Source organism: Eleutherodactylus coqui, chromosome 12, assembly GCF_035609145.1.
Source record: "Eleutherodactylus coqui strain aEleCoq1 chromosome 12, aEleCoq1.hap1, whole genome shotgun sequence".
Classification (NCBI taxonomy): Eukaryota; Metazoa; Chordata; class Amphibia; order Anura; family Eleutherodactylidae; genus Eleutherodactylus; species Eleutherodactylus coqui.
In genome coordinates this window covers 125,079,019-125,094,422 of record NC_089848.1, presented here as the reverse complement: position 1 = coordinate 125,094,422, position 15,404 = coordinate 125,079,019, and the positions used below count along the sequence as shown (strand labels likewise).

General features: G+C 44.1%; 1 protein-coding gene across 1 annotated transcript in view; it reads right to left on the bottom strand.

Moving 5' to 3' along the window:
- The window catches only part of MRC1 (mannose receptor C-type 1), a 119,867-nt gene extending 104,796 nt beyond the window's left edge, over window positions 1-15,071 (bottom strand). The window contains exons 1-2 of the mRNA XM_066585643.1: window positions 14,865-15,071; window positions 10,615-11,010 (exon numbers count right to left, since the gene is read on the bottom strand). Of these exons, the coding sequence (XP_066441740.1) occupies window positions 10,615-11,010; window positions 14,865-14,922 (454 nt within the window). The 5' untranslated portion in view covers window positions 14,923-15,071. The remainder of the gene's footprint in view (window positions 1-10,614; window positions 11,011-14,864) is intronic.
- Window positions 15,072-15,404: the final 333 nt, after the last annotated feature.

Sequence of the window (15,404 nt, the reverse complement as noted above, 5' to 3'; positions counted from 1 at the left end):
GTTTCCCAGAGTAGGGACCCTCCAGCACCCTAATATCTGTATCCTGTAGTGTTTGTACTGTTAAATGTGATAGACTGTGTGTTGTTATGTGTATTGGCTGTGTCTGGATCAATGTTAGGTCATTGTCTGGTGTCTGTGTCATCCTAACCTGGTGTGTCTTGTCAGTCACCCTAAGCAGGCCTAGGATTGGAAAAAAGACAATGAGAATTTATGTGCAGCCTAAGCAACCCAGGCTCATATCAAGCTCTGTAGGCCAGAGAGGAGTCTTTTTCATCTCCGCTGAAAGAGGAATCCCAAACAGGGCAGAGTCCCTGGAGCTCAGAGGAAAGAAGTCTTTTTAAATTCTATCTGCACAAAATAACCCTCAGATAACTTAGACTGATGGGCGCATCTTTCTGAATTAAGAAATTGGTATCAGTTTGCTGATAACTGCTAAACTGTTGAAGTTACTATTAATTGGAAAACTGCAAAATTGGAACTGTTTGTTGAAATCTTTTTTCAAGTGTGGAGTAAACTGTGTACCTTCAATTTACGTTATCAAAGCTGGAGTGCACTCTTTTTTTCAACCAGACCAGATCACTTACTCAAAGGTACTGGTGTCACGAGAACTTTACAATTTCACCCATCATTATTGCTGTTAGCTTTATCGCCGCTGTGCGCAGCTGGGCCAGACCACATCTAGACATTACGGAGAGGGACGGTAGAGCCACCATAGACAACCATCTTATTTCCCCGTCGTCTCGCAAAGGTCTGCACTCGGCTAAAGTCTTGACGTAACGAACAGGATGATACCTCTATGTCTTCCATGTCAAGGTATGCAGAAATGGACTTTCAATGCCCTAAACTGCGGATTACAAGTTGTGGATTACAAATGGAGCTTTTATTGGGTCAATGGCTGCTAAAATGCTCTATGTGTTACAAAGCGACTCTGTAGTGCTACTGGATGATTTGGCTGAACAAGATGGCCGGGAATTGTAGCAAAATTTGTGCAGTGCCATAGTGTCACAAGATAGTGCCAGCTCGTCTTTTTTGGCACCTAAAAAAGACCCGCAAAACTTTGGCACTAGTAAATAGCCCGTCAAAAAAGTAGGGGGGGGGGGGGGCGTGATTTCCCCTTTGAAGTGGATGGTGAGAGTTTCATCGAGACTGTCCCCTGGGCAGAGTCTACCCAGAGTGCTACAGGAGCAGGAGAAAGAGAGAAAGAGGTGGAGAATGCGGAGCAAGACAGAAAGACTGAGAAAGGCTGTGGGACAACACCAAGCTGCGTGATGACTACAAGATGTCCCCCTGCTAGCTTTTTGGGGATGAAAGAGAGGTGGTAGAGCAGATGTCTATGGTGATGCCAGTGTATACCCATCCGGTTGTGAAGGTCCCTGCCGAGGAGGAAGTGTGTGCTGTGGCCTCTGCGGTTGCAATTATCCCTTGACTCTAGAGAAAGAAACCAGTGGTGACCCATCTACCGATGAAGGGTACAAGGGAGCTCCTGCATGGGCATAAGCCTCTTCTGAGTCCTCTACGGCCAGCTGGTAACCTGACTATGGCTGTTGCTGCAAGCAACCCCCGCCGGGAAGAGGTTACAGTCTTGGCTCTAGTTCCAGAAGAACCCGCTGAGGATCAGCCATCAGTGCGCAGGGGTAAGCGGGCCAAGCCCTGTCCTCCGCTTTCTGCAGCACTATTACAGGTCCCAGTCGAGGCAGTTGCCCCTGTCGTTGAAAAGCCCTCATATGCAGAGTCTGCCAATGGGTCCTTGGGTCCCACCAGTCCTGTCTGCTCACAATATCCCATGTGGATCCTTAACCACCATAATAACACAGAGCCCCTTCGATATATTCCTGAATGTTTGTGGCCCTATGTGTTTGGGTATCCTGACTATAATTTCTCTGAAGTACCCTGGACTCATTCCAGTAGATGGGCTTATTAAAATTTTCTTTCCCTCTTGCAAATGACTATAAAGACTCTTTACAGCATTGTGACTTTTGATTGCAATTTACATTTTTTGTTTGTGTGTTTCACTCATAGACTCCCGTTCAGGTTGAGTGTTGTTATTAAAAAAAAAAAAGAGACTTTTATGGTCTCCTGTGTTATGTGAGCCATCCTTTCATTTGTTTGCCTGGGAAGAGACTACTTTTTTTTTGTTGGTTTGCCAAGGTGATTCCTTTCAACAGCAAACATTACTGTCCGCCGGTGCAGAGACATTGGTGCTATTTTGTTCTGAACAGTAATCAGAAAATTGTTTTTTCAGGATAATCATTTTGAGTAAAAGTGTTTGTGCTTATACATTAAAAGTAATGTTTCCTGCATAGATAACGGTATATTACAAATGTCCTGAGCTGTTTAAGTTTATAAAGTTGTTTGAAACTGACTTAAAGAAACTGTTCAGGAGGTGAAGTATAATGATACCCTTATGTGTGAAATGTCTTCAACTAACTGCAAGAGTCCGTACAGGAGGTATAGAGTTGGAGAGAGCGTACAGGAGGTGTGTCAGAAACTTGGGAAACAGCTCCTACAATTTTTATTCCACTGTCTGCGTGTGCCTTTGCTTATATCTTCTTCGTGCACATCTCCATTTTTGTTTTTATTTATTTAGTCTCGTCTAGAAGTTCATAGATGATATGTGCCGTCTTCCAAGTCGAAGCGGGGAAAGTAAGGGTCATTCCACTTCTACCCAATACCCTAGCAAGACACCAGTTCTTTCTATGCTTCAGTATCAGTGTGCCTCTTTATTTCAGGCTTTAGGGAGAAGAATTATGTAAGGGCCACATCGCATATGTTTATGCATCCTGGGTTCCACCCGGCTCAGCAGTGATTTCAAAAAGGTACTGGCCAGTCCGAGAAATTTAGCATGCTGTCGTAAGTTGAATTCTGTCAAAAGCTAAATGTCAAAGGTAACCAGAGGGGAAAGAGAGATATGGTTAAGCCATGCCCTTGCCAGTCTTGTCTAGCGATTTCTATTTTCCCTCAACACTCTTATTAAATCTGGAAAAAATATGCTCTTTACTGGAATTGTTGGAGGACGTTTTTATGGGTTAGTACACTGAGGGATTTTCATCTCAGCTATAATCTCTGATTTATGGAGAGCGCTGGGGTCTGCTTCCTTTAAGTAGGGAAAAACTGTAGTGTCCCATAGTAGGGACCCTCCAGCACCTTAATATCTGTCTCCTGTAGTGTGTTTATGTGTTTGTACTGTTAAATGTGATAGACTGTGTGTTGTTATGTGTATTGGCTGTGTCTGGATCAATGTTAGGTCATTGTCTGGTGTCTGTGTCATCCTAAACTGGTGTGTCTTGTCAGTCACCCTAAGCAGGCCTAGGATTGGCTTGGTAACATAGTAGAACAGTTTGTTAGGCTGAAGGGAGACAATGCCTATCTAGTTCAGCCTTTTTTCTCCCCCCCCCCCCCTTGTTTATCCAGAGGAACGCAAAAAAAAAACTGTGGGGCAGAAGCCAATTAGCCCATTAGGGGAAAAAATTCCTTCCCGACATAATGGTAGTCAGAATAATCTCTGGATCAACGTTTTAAAAGTTCCTACCTGACTCCAAGACCCGGATTAACAACCCCGTTGGTTATTTAATGCCTATATCCTGTAATATCGTAGCGCTCAAGAAAGACATCTAGTCCCCTCTTAAACTTTTCTATCAATTCTGCCATCAACATGATCTCAGGCAGAGAATTCCCCAGTCTCACTGCTTTTACAGTAAAGAACCCCCTTCTATTTGGTGATGGAACCTGCTTTCCTCTAGACGTAGAGGATGCCCTCTTGTTACTGTCACAGTCCTGGGTATGAACGGATCATGGGAGAGATCCTTGTATTGTCCCCTCATGTACTTATACATGGTTATTTGGTCAGCCCTTAACAGTCTTTTTCCAGGGTGAATAATCCCAATTTTGATAGCCTCTCTGGGTATTCCAGTCCTCCTAGTCCATTTATTAATTTATTTGCCCTTCTTTGAACTTCCTCAAGCACTGCAACATCTTTCCTGAGCACCGGTGTCCAGAACTGTACACAGTATTTCATGTGAGGCCTGACAAGTGCCTTATATAATGGAAGAATAATAAAAAAAACAGTAGAGCCACCATTGACAACCATCTTATTTCCTCACCGTCTCCCTACAAAGGCCTGTGCTTGGTCATCACACCATATGTTAATACTTACTGTATTCTACTAACATCTGTTACACTTCATCTGGTATTTCCCTCCATTCATCCTGAAAACATCTGACAAGCTCTTTCAAACAAGGTGCATCAGCCCATTTACAATAGTTCAAGGAGCATCATCATTGGACAGTTAAGCAATTGAAGAACATTCTATGGAGTGATAAATCATGCTTTCCTCCTTCAATTCAGATGGATGCTCCTGAGTTTGGAGGACGCCTGGGGAATGACACCTATCTGAGTGTGTTGTGCCAACAGTTACGTACAGCTGAGGTTCCGTTATGACCTAGGGATCTTTTACGTGGCATAGTCTCGGTCCGTTGGTTGTAGTTACAAGAGCCATGTACTCACTTTCACTGCTCTCCTCCAACTTTTAATCCACCGCTGCTCGGTCCCTGCAAATCTTCACTTCCAGGGGGAAAGTGATGATGACATGACACCAGGTTATGTGACCGCTGCAGCTATTCATCGGCTGTAGGGACCAATCTGTGGCAGAAATAAAGCTGCGGGGGAGGTGAGTATATGTTTCTAGGGTAGGCTGAGCTAGTTTAGGAAAAACAGTATTTCCGAGCATGAGTCCTTTAATGTCTGAGATGCGAATACCCCTTTAATGATGAAGGGGGTTTCTATATATCGATGGCGTTCATGTTGGAATCCTCATGGCATGTACAGACTCAGCAAAGATTTTCCTAACATGCAGATTTTGTTGTAGACTTTGCAGTGGATTCCGAAGGGTAAAATCCACGGCAAAAATCGGTGAAGTTGCCGCAACAGTGTAAGCATGCTGCTGGGGTTTGAAAATCCGCAGCACGTCCTGATGCCTGTGCAGATTTTTTTCTGCTACCGTACATGTTAGCCAGGTATGTACTACTTGACAATGCAAAACAACAGGTCGGTACCATTCAATGGAATGAGGAACGCAAAATGCCTACAAGTACCGATGTGTCCATTCTTACCTTATTCCTAATTTAGTTAAGGACTGCAATTTCTCATTAAACCAATTCAACACAATATCCTGACAGCCTAGCTGAGCCCTTCCATTCTGCAGTCCACATCACAATAGACACATACAGGATAGACATCTCATGACAGAGTATCCCAAAATCATATTGTTGTGAGAAGCTGGTTATCTCGTGGCACACATATCTGAACATATCCAGCCACAAAGAAAGGTAAGCAAGGACAATCTGTATGTCAAACCGTCTGCACCCACATAGGAGACATAGACGGTCCGACATAACACACGCATTACTGCTTTGTATATCCAATCCACAAATCATTTTTGTTGGAAATGAGAAGCTGATGTAATGAAATGGTGGATTAGGGATTTTTTTTAAGAAGGTAGAAATATCTGTAGAAGGATATATGGCACACGAGGTAAAGCAAGAACAGACAATTCACAGCTAACCCCATCCATTCATTCCCCAAAAGATGCATCATCCTACCCACAGCATCATTACTTCTGCCATTGCATGGCATTAAAGCTTCTCCAAAAAGTTTTAGGGAATTGTACCATTTGAAAATGAATTTTTGCAAGGGGATAAATATCATGATAGGGATAAATGTATGATTGCTGTTACAATCCTGTGGGCAAACTAAATATGAGGCCCACATAATTGTGACCAAGGTAGATACACACAGGTTTCAGACAACTGACCCTGTGATACAGGGAGTATGACGAGGCCCTACCTGAGCGGGACATCGCCCTGATAAAGGGCAGCCCAGCAGTCTTGGGAACTGGGCCCTAGCTGCATTTAGGAACCATGCCACCAGATCAGGACACATACACATGCCACATGACAGGGATAGAACAACAGGATAAACAGAGCCAGAAAACACAGCATACAGCAGCCAAAATGCAACCACTAATAGCAGGTAGTAAGCTGAATATAAATGCCAGGTATTAGTTGACATTTTCATCAAAACATGGAAGCTAGCGGGCCACTTCAAGGCTCCTGGCTATACTGCTAGTCCCTACACTAACAAGGAGTCCAGCGGCACAGTTCAAACCACAAGCTGCAACAGGACAGAACACAGATCATACCACAAGCTGTACAGGACAGACAACCAGGCACTGACTCTATAGGCAACATATAGTGCAAACCACACAGACTCCACCCAGAGATCACATGCACACAAATAAAACACTACAGCAAGTCTAAGTATCCTCATACAGGGGGAAAAGACAGACAGCCACCGTGCTGACATAGGGAACTGTGTCAGGGATCCACCAACTGACACACAGAAGATATATAAGACGTTTGGAGGCCGCACCTGCTAGGGGAAGGGAAGAGGGGTGCTGTATGTGCTACAGACAAGGACTACAGGTGTCCACACCGTCTTTAGGGAAGCAGAGAAACACAACAGACCTACATGCAAACACAGATCTGAGTGGGAACAAACAGATACATCCAAACAGTACAAGACCAGCCTCAACTACTGACAGGAGCTGGGTTTATATGTGCTGCAGACTAAAGGGGATTGGCTGCTGGAGAACACCACACCCAGCAGCTCAATTATCCCTCACCTGTAGAGCTGTGCTACTAGGTACCTTAGTACTACAGATCCCAGCAGCACAACCTGACAATTGCTTGAAATGTGTCACTGCTGAGGCACCCAGCAATTACAAAATGGTGCACCCCAAAAGCCCTATGTGTGCAATGGTGTACATTGTTATCACTGCTGGCAAAAGATTGATTTACTTTGGCTATCGTCTTTATCTCATAGAAGTCAATAGAGAGGTATTCAAGTATGCTCATCGGTCACATGGGGTTTTTGTGGGGTGCCATTCTCAGGATTCCTGGGGTGTTCATTAGTCACTGCCAGCGATTAGATATTAATCCTCTATCCTGTGGATACTGGATAAATGTCTTTAGTGGTAACAGATCTACCAGGGTTTCATTTTTGTTGAATGTCTACACAGAGATTGCTCCAGTGATTTGCATTCTGGGAAATTAGGTCTCATACCAGGCAATGAACAATCATCCGGCACGGGAAAAAACCAACTCTTTGGGCTTAAACACATGGGCATGTTTTAGTCCCCTTAAGTGGCCATGAAAAGATTAGATGGCACCTATCTGCTCAACTCTTTTTTCAAACTCCTGCGCTCTGGCACAGAGTTTGCAAAGCCGGGGAAGGAATTCCTCTTTTTAAACTGCAACTATTCTCCATACCACCAAGCATAGTTGCACCTATGACAGTGGGAATAAGCCGTTAAAGAACTAGAACAATATCACTACTCAGTAATTGTCTTTTAGGCATTTAGACCCTTTTACATGGCACGATCATAGTTCAGAGTCTGCCTGAATGGAGGGGATCTGAGCGATAATCATTCAGTTTCTGTGAGCATAAAGATCAAACAATGAGCAGCCTATCTATGAACAATGGTCTGTTTACTGTGAATGGAGGCCTTCAGACCCCTCCATATACTGAGCAAATATCACTGGGGCAACTATTGGAACCTTAGGGCTCTTTCACAGCCGGCTTATATACGCTACGATCTGATCCATTGGATTCCAATGCATTAGATTATATGGCCATATTCCTGCGGCATAAAAGCGCCTGGCAGGGCCAATGTAGCGCCGAGCGCTTTCTTGCCAGGACGAAAAGATAGTCCTGGAACTATCTTTCTGGCCAAGATACATCGGCCGCTGCATGGCTCCAATGACTGCTAGACTAACTCTTCTCTCCTCCTCTCTCCTCCCCTCCGGCTGTTTGCAATGAGAGGGGGCAGAGTGGGGACAGTGCTTAGCTCCGCCCTCTCCACCCCCTCCCATTGCTGGCTGCGGATAAGGGGCAGGGGCAGGTGCTTAGCCCCACCCACACCCCTCCCAGTTACATTGCAAACAGCCAGAGGGAAGGAGAGAGGAGGTGACCGGCGAGGCGGAGGGAAGGGGAGGCAACTTTTACGGCGCTGGTTGGCATATGGAAAACACCTACAGGCCATGTGAAAGAGGCCTAAGGCTGGTTTTAATTGTATTAAATTGTGTTAAAATAATTTATCTAATGGAAATCTTACTCATCTACGGCATCAGTTTGTTCTCTTGTGCAAATGAGAATAGGGCTGATCCCTCTGCACTGTGATCAGACCTTTTCTCATCTGCACGAGGAAAGACTAGAAGCAATGGGATGAAACTGGAAGGGAGGTGACACAGATTGAATATTAGACAGTGAGGGGGATCAATGAGTGGAACAGGTTGCCACAGGAGGTGGGGAGTTCTCCTTCAATGGAAGTGTTCAAACAAAGTCTGGACAAATATCTGTCTGGGATGATTTAGTGAATCCTCTATTGAGCAGGGGGTTGGACCCGATGACCCTGTGATTCTTCATGGAAAGCATAAAATCAAAGGTCCTAAATATGCTGGATCCAGAGCAAGAGCAAATTTGGGTAATAGATAGTATGTCGATTTTAATAACAATTGTTTGTTGCCATAAACTTTAGAGTCCATGCTATGGACGTAACACCAGGACTTCCTACTAGTCTACTGAACTGAACATAGATAATCGTAGAGTTCTAATGTGATGTGAGTTCAGACTGTGGGGACACAGATCTTATGACCAAAATTAAAGCTAAAATGCAGATGACACTGCTCTTGTACTAGCTGGTGCACGGCTGCTTCTGTGCTTTGTTGCATGACCAGCAAAAGCTTCAGCTGGGAACCAGCAGAATACATTGAGGACTTTGAAATAACCCAGTTCAGGAAATAGTAACTATAAGATTTACTAGAACCCTATAAATTTGGTCAAAGGTCTTTTTTAATCTGGAGTCACATTATTTGAGGAAATTTTTCAGTAGGAGAAACTCCTCAAAGTTAAAACATGTATTAGATACTCTAGAAGAAATAGATTATTGGATACTATTGGACCTGCTCAATGGTGCCCCACAAGCTCTCCAAGCATTAGGCTAACTTCACACAGCTGAGTGCGAAATGGGCCGGGCTCGCCCATGTGAAAGCCCCGTGGATGAAAACAGCCTTGCATCACTTCAGGGCAGAGGGGTCCTCTGTCACAGCCGCGCGGAGGATTGAAGAGTTTCAATGAGGCTGCGATGCGAGATCTTACAGCTAGATAGAACATGCTACAATATGTTTCCCGCATAGCATCGCGGTGCCATCCGGGAAAACATTGCTCATGTATATGAACCCATTCAAATGAATGGGGTTCACATTTGTGCATCTCAAAATGCACAAAAATGTGTGTGATTTTAGTGCTCGTGTGAAGGCAACCCAACTGTTAGTCAAACTAAGAAGAAAAGTGTTCTGCTACAGGGGTAGTCATTCACTGATGTTTTACAGTATATGGTACATCTACTTGTTTTCATAGCTGTTAGATTAGTACTTCCCACTTAAATCCAACACTTCCCCAAAAAATTGCACAGCTTTCATATTACCGTCTGGAAAATGGTCCTCTGGGAAGCCATATGTAGAAGGACTTCCCAGACTAAGCCCTGTAAAGCTGAGTCATGACCATATGCACTGGCTGTAACCCATTGAGACAATATCGCAGACATATCCGGACCCCTGAACCAAGCCAATTTAAATGGTGCATTGGCTATTTGCTTTGGAACATACTGCTCAAAGTCATGCATTACCTATGTCTCCACTTCCGTAAATCTGTGTCCGAAGAGCTACATCTACTTAACATCTGGATCACCATGTGCTTGCAGATGTCCTGAGTGCCAAATATATAACTGCAAAGGTTTGTCATTTCACAATTACTTTTGCCACATTGAATACGTCTCTCCTCCATTCCCAACCTAACTATGGTTCAAGTCAAGCTATCAAGGCTTGACTTGAGCCAAGCTGAGTTACCAAACATTGATTCTAGGTAATGAGTCTACTGGAATGAACTACCTTTATTTTTTTTAATCATGGAAGAGAAGGAGGATCAAGTACGTCTACAGCCCATAAATGTCAGCTGAAAAGACTTGGAATTGTAAGAAAAGTAGTGATAAGTGAACTTTTGAAAAGGCTGGCTCACCGAACTTTTGCTAAAACTTTAGTTTGGTCTGAATTAGTTTGAACCTGAACCGTAAGTTCACAAAACCCCCTAAAAGTGGTGTATAGCGCTTTCTGAGATCATAAAGGCCCTGTATAACTCTCTGGTCTTTTAAAGCTCTTTGACAGTGTTATACACCAGTGTTCATGACTGCTGTTGAGCAAACTGAACCAGTAGAACCCTGTTTCTAGTAGAACTTAGCTAAAAGCTCTATTCGGGTTTGTGCAAAGTTCTACCAGTAACAGAGTTTGCTGGTTCGGTTCACTTAACTCTACTAAATATTTAAACATTTATGATGACCTCCCTAAGTCATGATAATGTGTGGCCAGTGAAATCCACAAGTCAGAAGCTTGCACTAGGACACTGTTCTTCAATTGGTGCCAAAACTACTGTACAACACCCAGCATGCAGAGACAGGGCAACAAATTGCAGTACGCCTTCAGATCAGAGAGGTGTTCTCCTTACCTTCATATGCCTTAGCACATAAGTCATCTGGAGTTGAGTAGATTTTCCACCTGCTCCAAAATCCTACGCCTTTATAGAGTAAGATGTCTTCTTTCCGGTTTCCATAGTTCAAGTGAAGATTTGATCCCATAATTCCAAACAAAGTCTCATTTTTGCATTCCCATTTCTGGAGGTCACTGCTGCCATCACACGTGTATAGCGTTACCGGTGACCATTCCGCTATAGAAGATACAGCTAAGCACTGGGATTTCCCTACATTGATGAGCTGGTTTTTAGAAATCCACCGAAACTTCTGTGTTTCCAATTTTTCATTACATTGAGCAGCCACAATAGCGGAATTCTTAGCTTCTAGACATTTCTTGTGGTTTTCATTGAAAATTAAAAATGTGTCCGAGTCTGAAAAATAAGATTTTTTTCATGATTTTATTTTGATATATGGAGAAAAAGAACAGAATTAGCATAATTTGTATAAATGATGACAGTAGACTATCTGTCATAATTTGTGACAGGCAGCCCACTTTCACATCACCTGACTGGCGGTGGCGCTCAGCAGCAGTTGGCTCAATAGCAGTGCCAATGGTGCGGACTTTGATAAAGCTTTTAATGTGGAATTGACACAGAATTTGGTCGGCTGTGGACGACCAGCACCGTTTTCTGCTGTATGTGTTTTCTGGGAATTTACTATTGATGACCTATCCTGAGCGTAGGTCATCAAAAGTTGATCAGCAGAGGTTTGCTGCATGGGATCCCCATTGTTCACCAATGATCCACTGTCAAAGCAGCTGAGTATTGTCGGCAGAGCCAGAAGTATGGTGGAAGGCAACACTTCTACTGAATCAATGGGAGCGATGGCTTCTATTACAGTTCCTGTTCTGACCCCAATATGTCCATCCCAGCTGCAGTGACAGCAGGCCCAAGGTTCAGCTGATCAGCAGGGATCCATAGCAGCCGATCCCTGCCGATTAGAGCTGAGCGAGTATACTTGCTAAAGCACATTACTCAAGCGAGTAGTGCCTTAGCTGAGTATCTTCCCGCTCGCCTCCAAAGATTCGGGGGCCGTGGGGGCAGGGAGAGGCGGGGGAGAGCAGGGAGGAACGGAGGGGAGATCTCTCTCTCCCTCTCCCCCCCCCCCCGCTCCCCCCTGCTCCCCACCGCAACTCACCTGTCACCTGCGGCGCCCCCCGAATCTTTAGAGGCGAGCGGGGAGACACTCGGCTAAGGCACTACTCGCTCGAGTAAAGTGCCTTAGCGAGTATGCTCGCTCATCTCTACTGCCAATCAACTATTGGTGATCTATCCTGAGGATACGTCATCAATAGTAAATTCCCTAGAAAACCCCTTTAAATAGGTTATTCATGGCTTAAATATTGATAATCTATGCTTAGGGTAGGTGATCAGTATCTGGTAAAGGTCTGGCTCCTGGCATCCCCACTGATCAGTTGCTTGAAGGGGCCTCTGTGCATTGATGCTTGCTGTGACCTTTTCTTTGGCCTGTGACATCACATTCTTCAGTCAAATGGACTTTCTGCAATTCAGTTGCATTCAAGTGAATGGAAATGAGCTCAATACCAGGCATCTCCACTATACAATGTATGGGGCTGTTTCTGATATACCATGTAAAGGCCATAGCGCTTACTCCTTCAATCAGCTGATTGGATGTACCTCATAAATATGGATAATATAATCCCATGATATAAAGCATATGGGATTATATATAATAGTAAGTAACAACATAAGATATTCGCAACTTACATTATTTACTAAAGTCTATAGAATGCCTTTTGAGTAAAACTACTTCTATAATTGTTCCTGATCTCTCGCCTGGAAATGTACCAGGATTACCAAGAGGCTCATCATTTACATACAACTTGGGAAATTGGCCAGCGGTCCAAATCTTTAGACCTCAGCCTGTCAGCAACGTAACTTAATTAGTGACTACAGTTTGCTGAGGCCATACAAGTGACTCCCCAACATCCCTATGATCTCTAGCCTCAACTAAAGCTCCCAAGCCATGCCCTTCATCCTTTCATGATTCACAGCTGAACTACTGGGGGGTGATGACTAATTTAAGATTCACAGCTCAAATCCTTTCATCAATTCCTTTTACACCAGTAAATGGCCAGTTTTTCCATAAATATTGCTATAGGTTAATGGAGTGAGGTGCTATGTATACGAGCCTCCTTCACGTAATTCTCTGAGAATGAAAGGGTAACTACAAAGGGTAACTAAAACTTTTGGAATGTCGTAATGAAATGTCAAAAGTTTTGTCAATGAGTTTTGGGTGCTGAGAACCTACTGATCACTGAAATGAAAGCGCAGAAGTGCTCAGCCAAGTGTTGTACCCCTTTGGCTCTCTTCAGGCCTTGTCTACTCTCCACAGCAGTTGAAGTCTATTCATCTGTCTTCAGCTGGTGAGAGGTGCTGACTAGGAAAGATGACAGCGGAAAGGGTACAGTGCTTGGGTGAGCACTTCTACCCCTCAAAAAGGGTTTTCTGCCCTTTCAACTGTTGACCTATCTTCTGGATACATCGTCAGTAGTTGATGGATGTGGCTCTGCCACTTGGGATCCCCATTAATCAGCTGAGCATCCAGGCTGCTACATTAGTGGGAATGCTTGCTCAATAGGAGTGCCGGTCCACTATTCCACATCCAGTCCTGACCATGAAAGCAGGAAGTGGAAGGATAGGTGGTGTTCCCATTGATTTCAATTGGAGTGAAGATGGCACTATCACTTGCTACCTTATCCACAGATGATGATATGCAGCTTGCTGCACTGGACAGTGCGCCGGATGATCAGCTGATGGACGGGGATCCCAAGTGGTGGACGCCAATCCATCAACTTCTGAGAAAAGGTCATCAGTTGAAGATAGGGCAGAAAACCCCTTTAATTTCAGTGATCAGATCCCTACTGTCGCTCTGACATGTCAAAAGTTCCTTAAAAGCTCAGTTACTCTTTCAGAATGCCTAAAAGTGTTTCATCGTATAAACCGCTGCACTAATATGTGCAAGCAGGACTTTTTATCCAGGAAAATGCCGGACAGCTGGGCATTAACCAAATGGACCCCTTGTGGTCAATGGAGTCCATTTGGGGCTGTTCAGTTCCATCATAAGATGGATCTGTTTGGCCAGGAGCAGGAACACAGAACCCCAACGCAGATATGAAAGAAGCCTGACACTTGTATTTTAAAAGCATTCTTACTTTGTAGTATTTATACCCCACCTGCCTAAAGCGTCTGCACATTACTGTGGAAGTCTATGCATGCAGTTCATTCACACATCTTACAATTAATACAGACCCCCTCCATCAGCCCATGATTAATACCAACCCCCTGGATCAACCCCTCTCCATCAGCCTAAAATTAATACAGACCCCTGGATCAGCCTCCCTAGTTAATACAGACCCCCTCCAACATCCCATGATTAATACAGACCCCTGGATCAGCCTCCATAGTTAATACAGACCCCTCTCCATCATCCCATGATTAATACAGACCCCTGGATCAGCCTCCATAGTTAATACAGACCTTGATGGAAGTGCTTATTGTTGATAAAAATAAATGGCGCAAAGTTTTTCCTTTTTCAGCAAATTTGGACTCCCTCGTCTGCTGTGACAAGGTGGCACCCTAAGCGATTGCCTATCTTCGCCTACCCCTTGTCCCAGCCCTGGCTGTCATTATATAGAGCAGAGGGACCTTTTGAGTCCCTTAGGCATCTCTGCGCCTCCTGTGGTTGTGCCTCTGCACATTCTACCATTGTTTTGCCATCCTTAGTGCATAATTGTAGCTGACAGAAGTTGGGGAGCCATATGGAGCGAGCCGGCAGCCATCGGATGAGGAATAGAGTATTGCAATCGAGTATACAACTGTTATATACACGTACAGATGTGACAATCGTTAACATGGCTGGCGCATCATGATAACTCGATGTACAGCCTTGTATTACATTGTAGTTGAGTTACACGCAGTATAAGGGCTCCTACCCACTGCAATATCGCTGTGTTAAAAAAAGCAAGTGTGTGGGAGCCCGAATACATTCAATATCACGGTAATGTTTGCTACGTCTGTACACATATACCCTGCATGGGCTCTACTGTATCTATCGTGCAATTCATCAGTCTGCAAAAAGCGGATTACATAATATACATTGTTCTCCATTGGCATTGCATCATATGATGATCCAGAGCAGTTATGTTATAGGATCCTGCAGCTAGGATGGTGCACAACTATAACACAGCAGGAAATGTACTCACCCAGCTGAAGAGACGGAGAGACTAGGTATAACAGTATCAGTAATATGGAGGCGGTCATTGTAGATATCTCATTACTCTTTCCAGCACTCGGTTTGGAAGGAATTTCTCCGAGTTATAGAAGTCCGAGCTAAACCTGCTGGTGCAGCAAACCTTCACTTTTGGAAGAGGACTGCGACGTCCAGGGAAAGTTGTGGCCTCTAAATGATAAAGAAATATCCTGTCACATGGAACTTTAAGGCAAACAGGAACTCCCCGTCCTAACTTTGCTTTCATAAGCTAAATTACCATTGACCACGGCTTCACCTACGAGGCTCATCGTGTGGTTTCTTGGAAGTCATTTCCTAATTTCTAGTTTCAGATGATTTATGGGCAATCAAATGAACAGAAGTCTGAATAAGCTGATTTCTTGAAATACTGAGAGTATTTGGCATCTTAAGGGGTCATTCATATGGGCGATATAATCACGCCAGTTTTGTGCGCTGCGAGACGCACAAAACTTCCACAAAAAAAACATTCTTTTCAATGGGTTTATTTCCATGG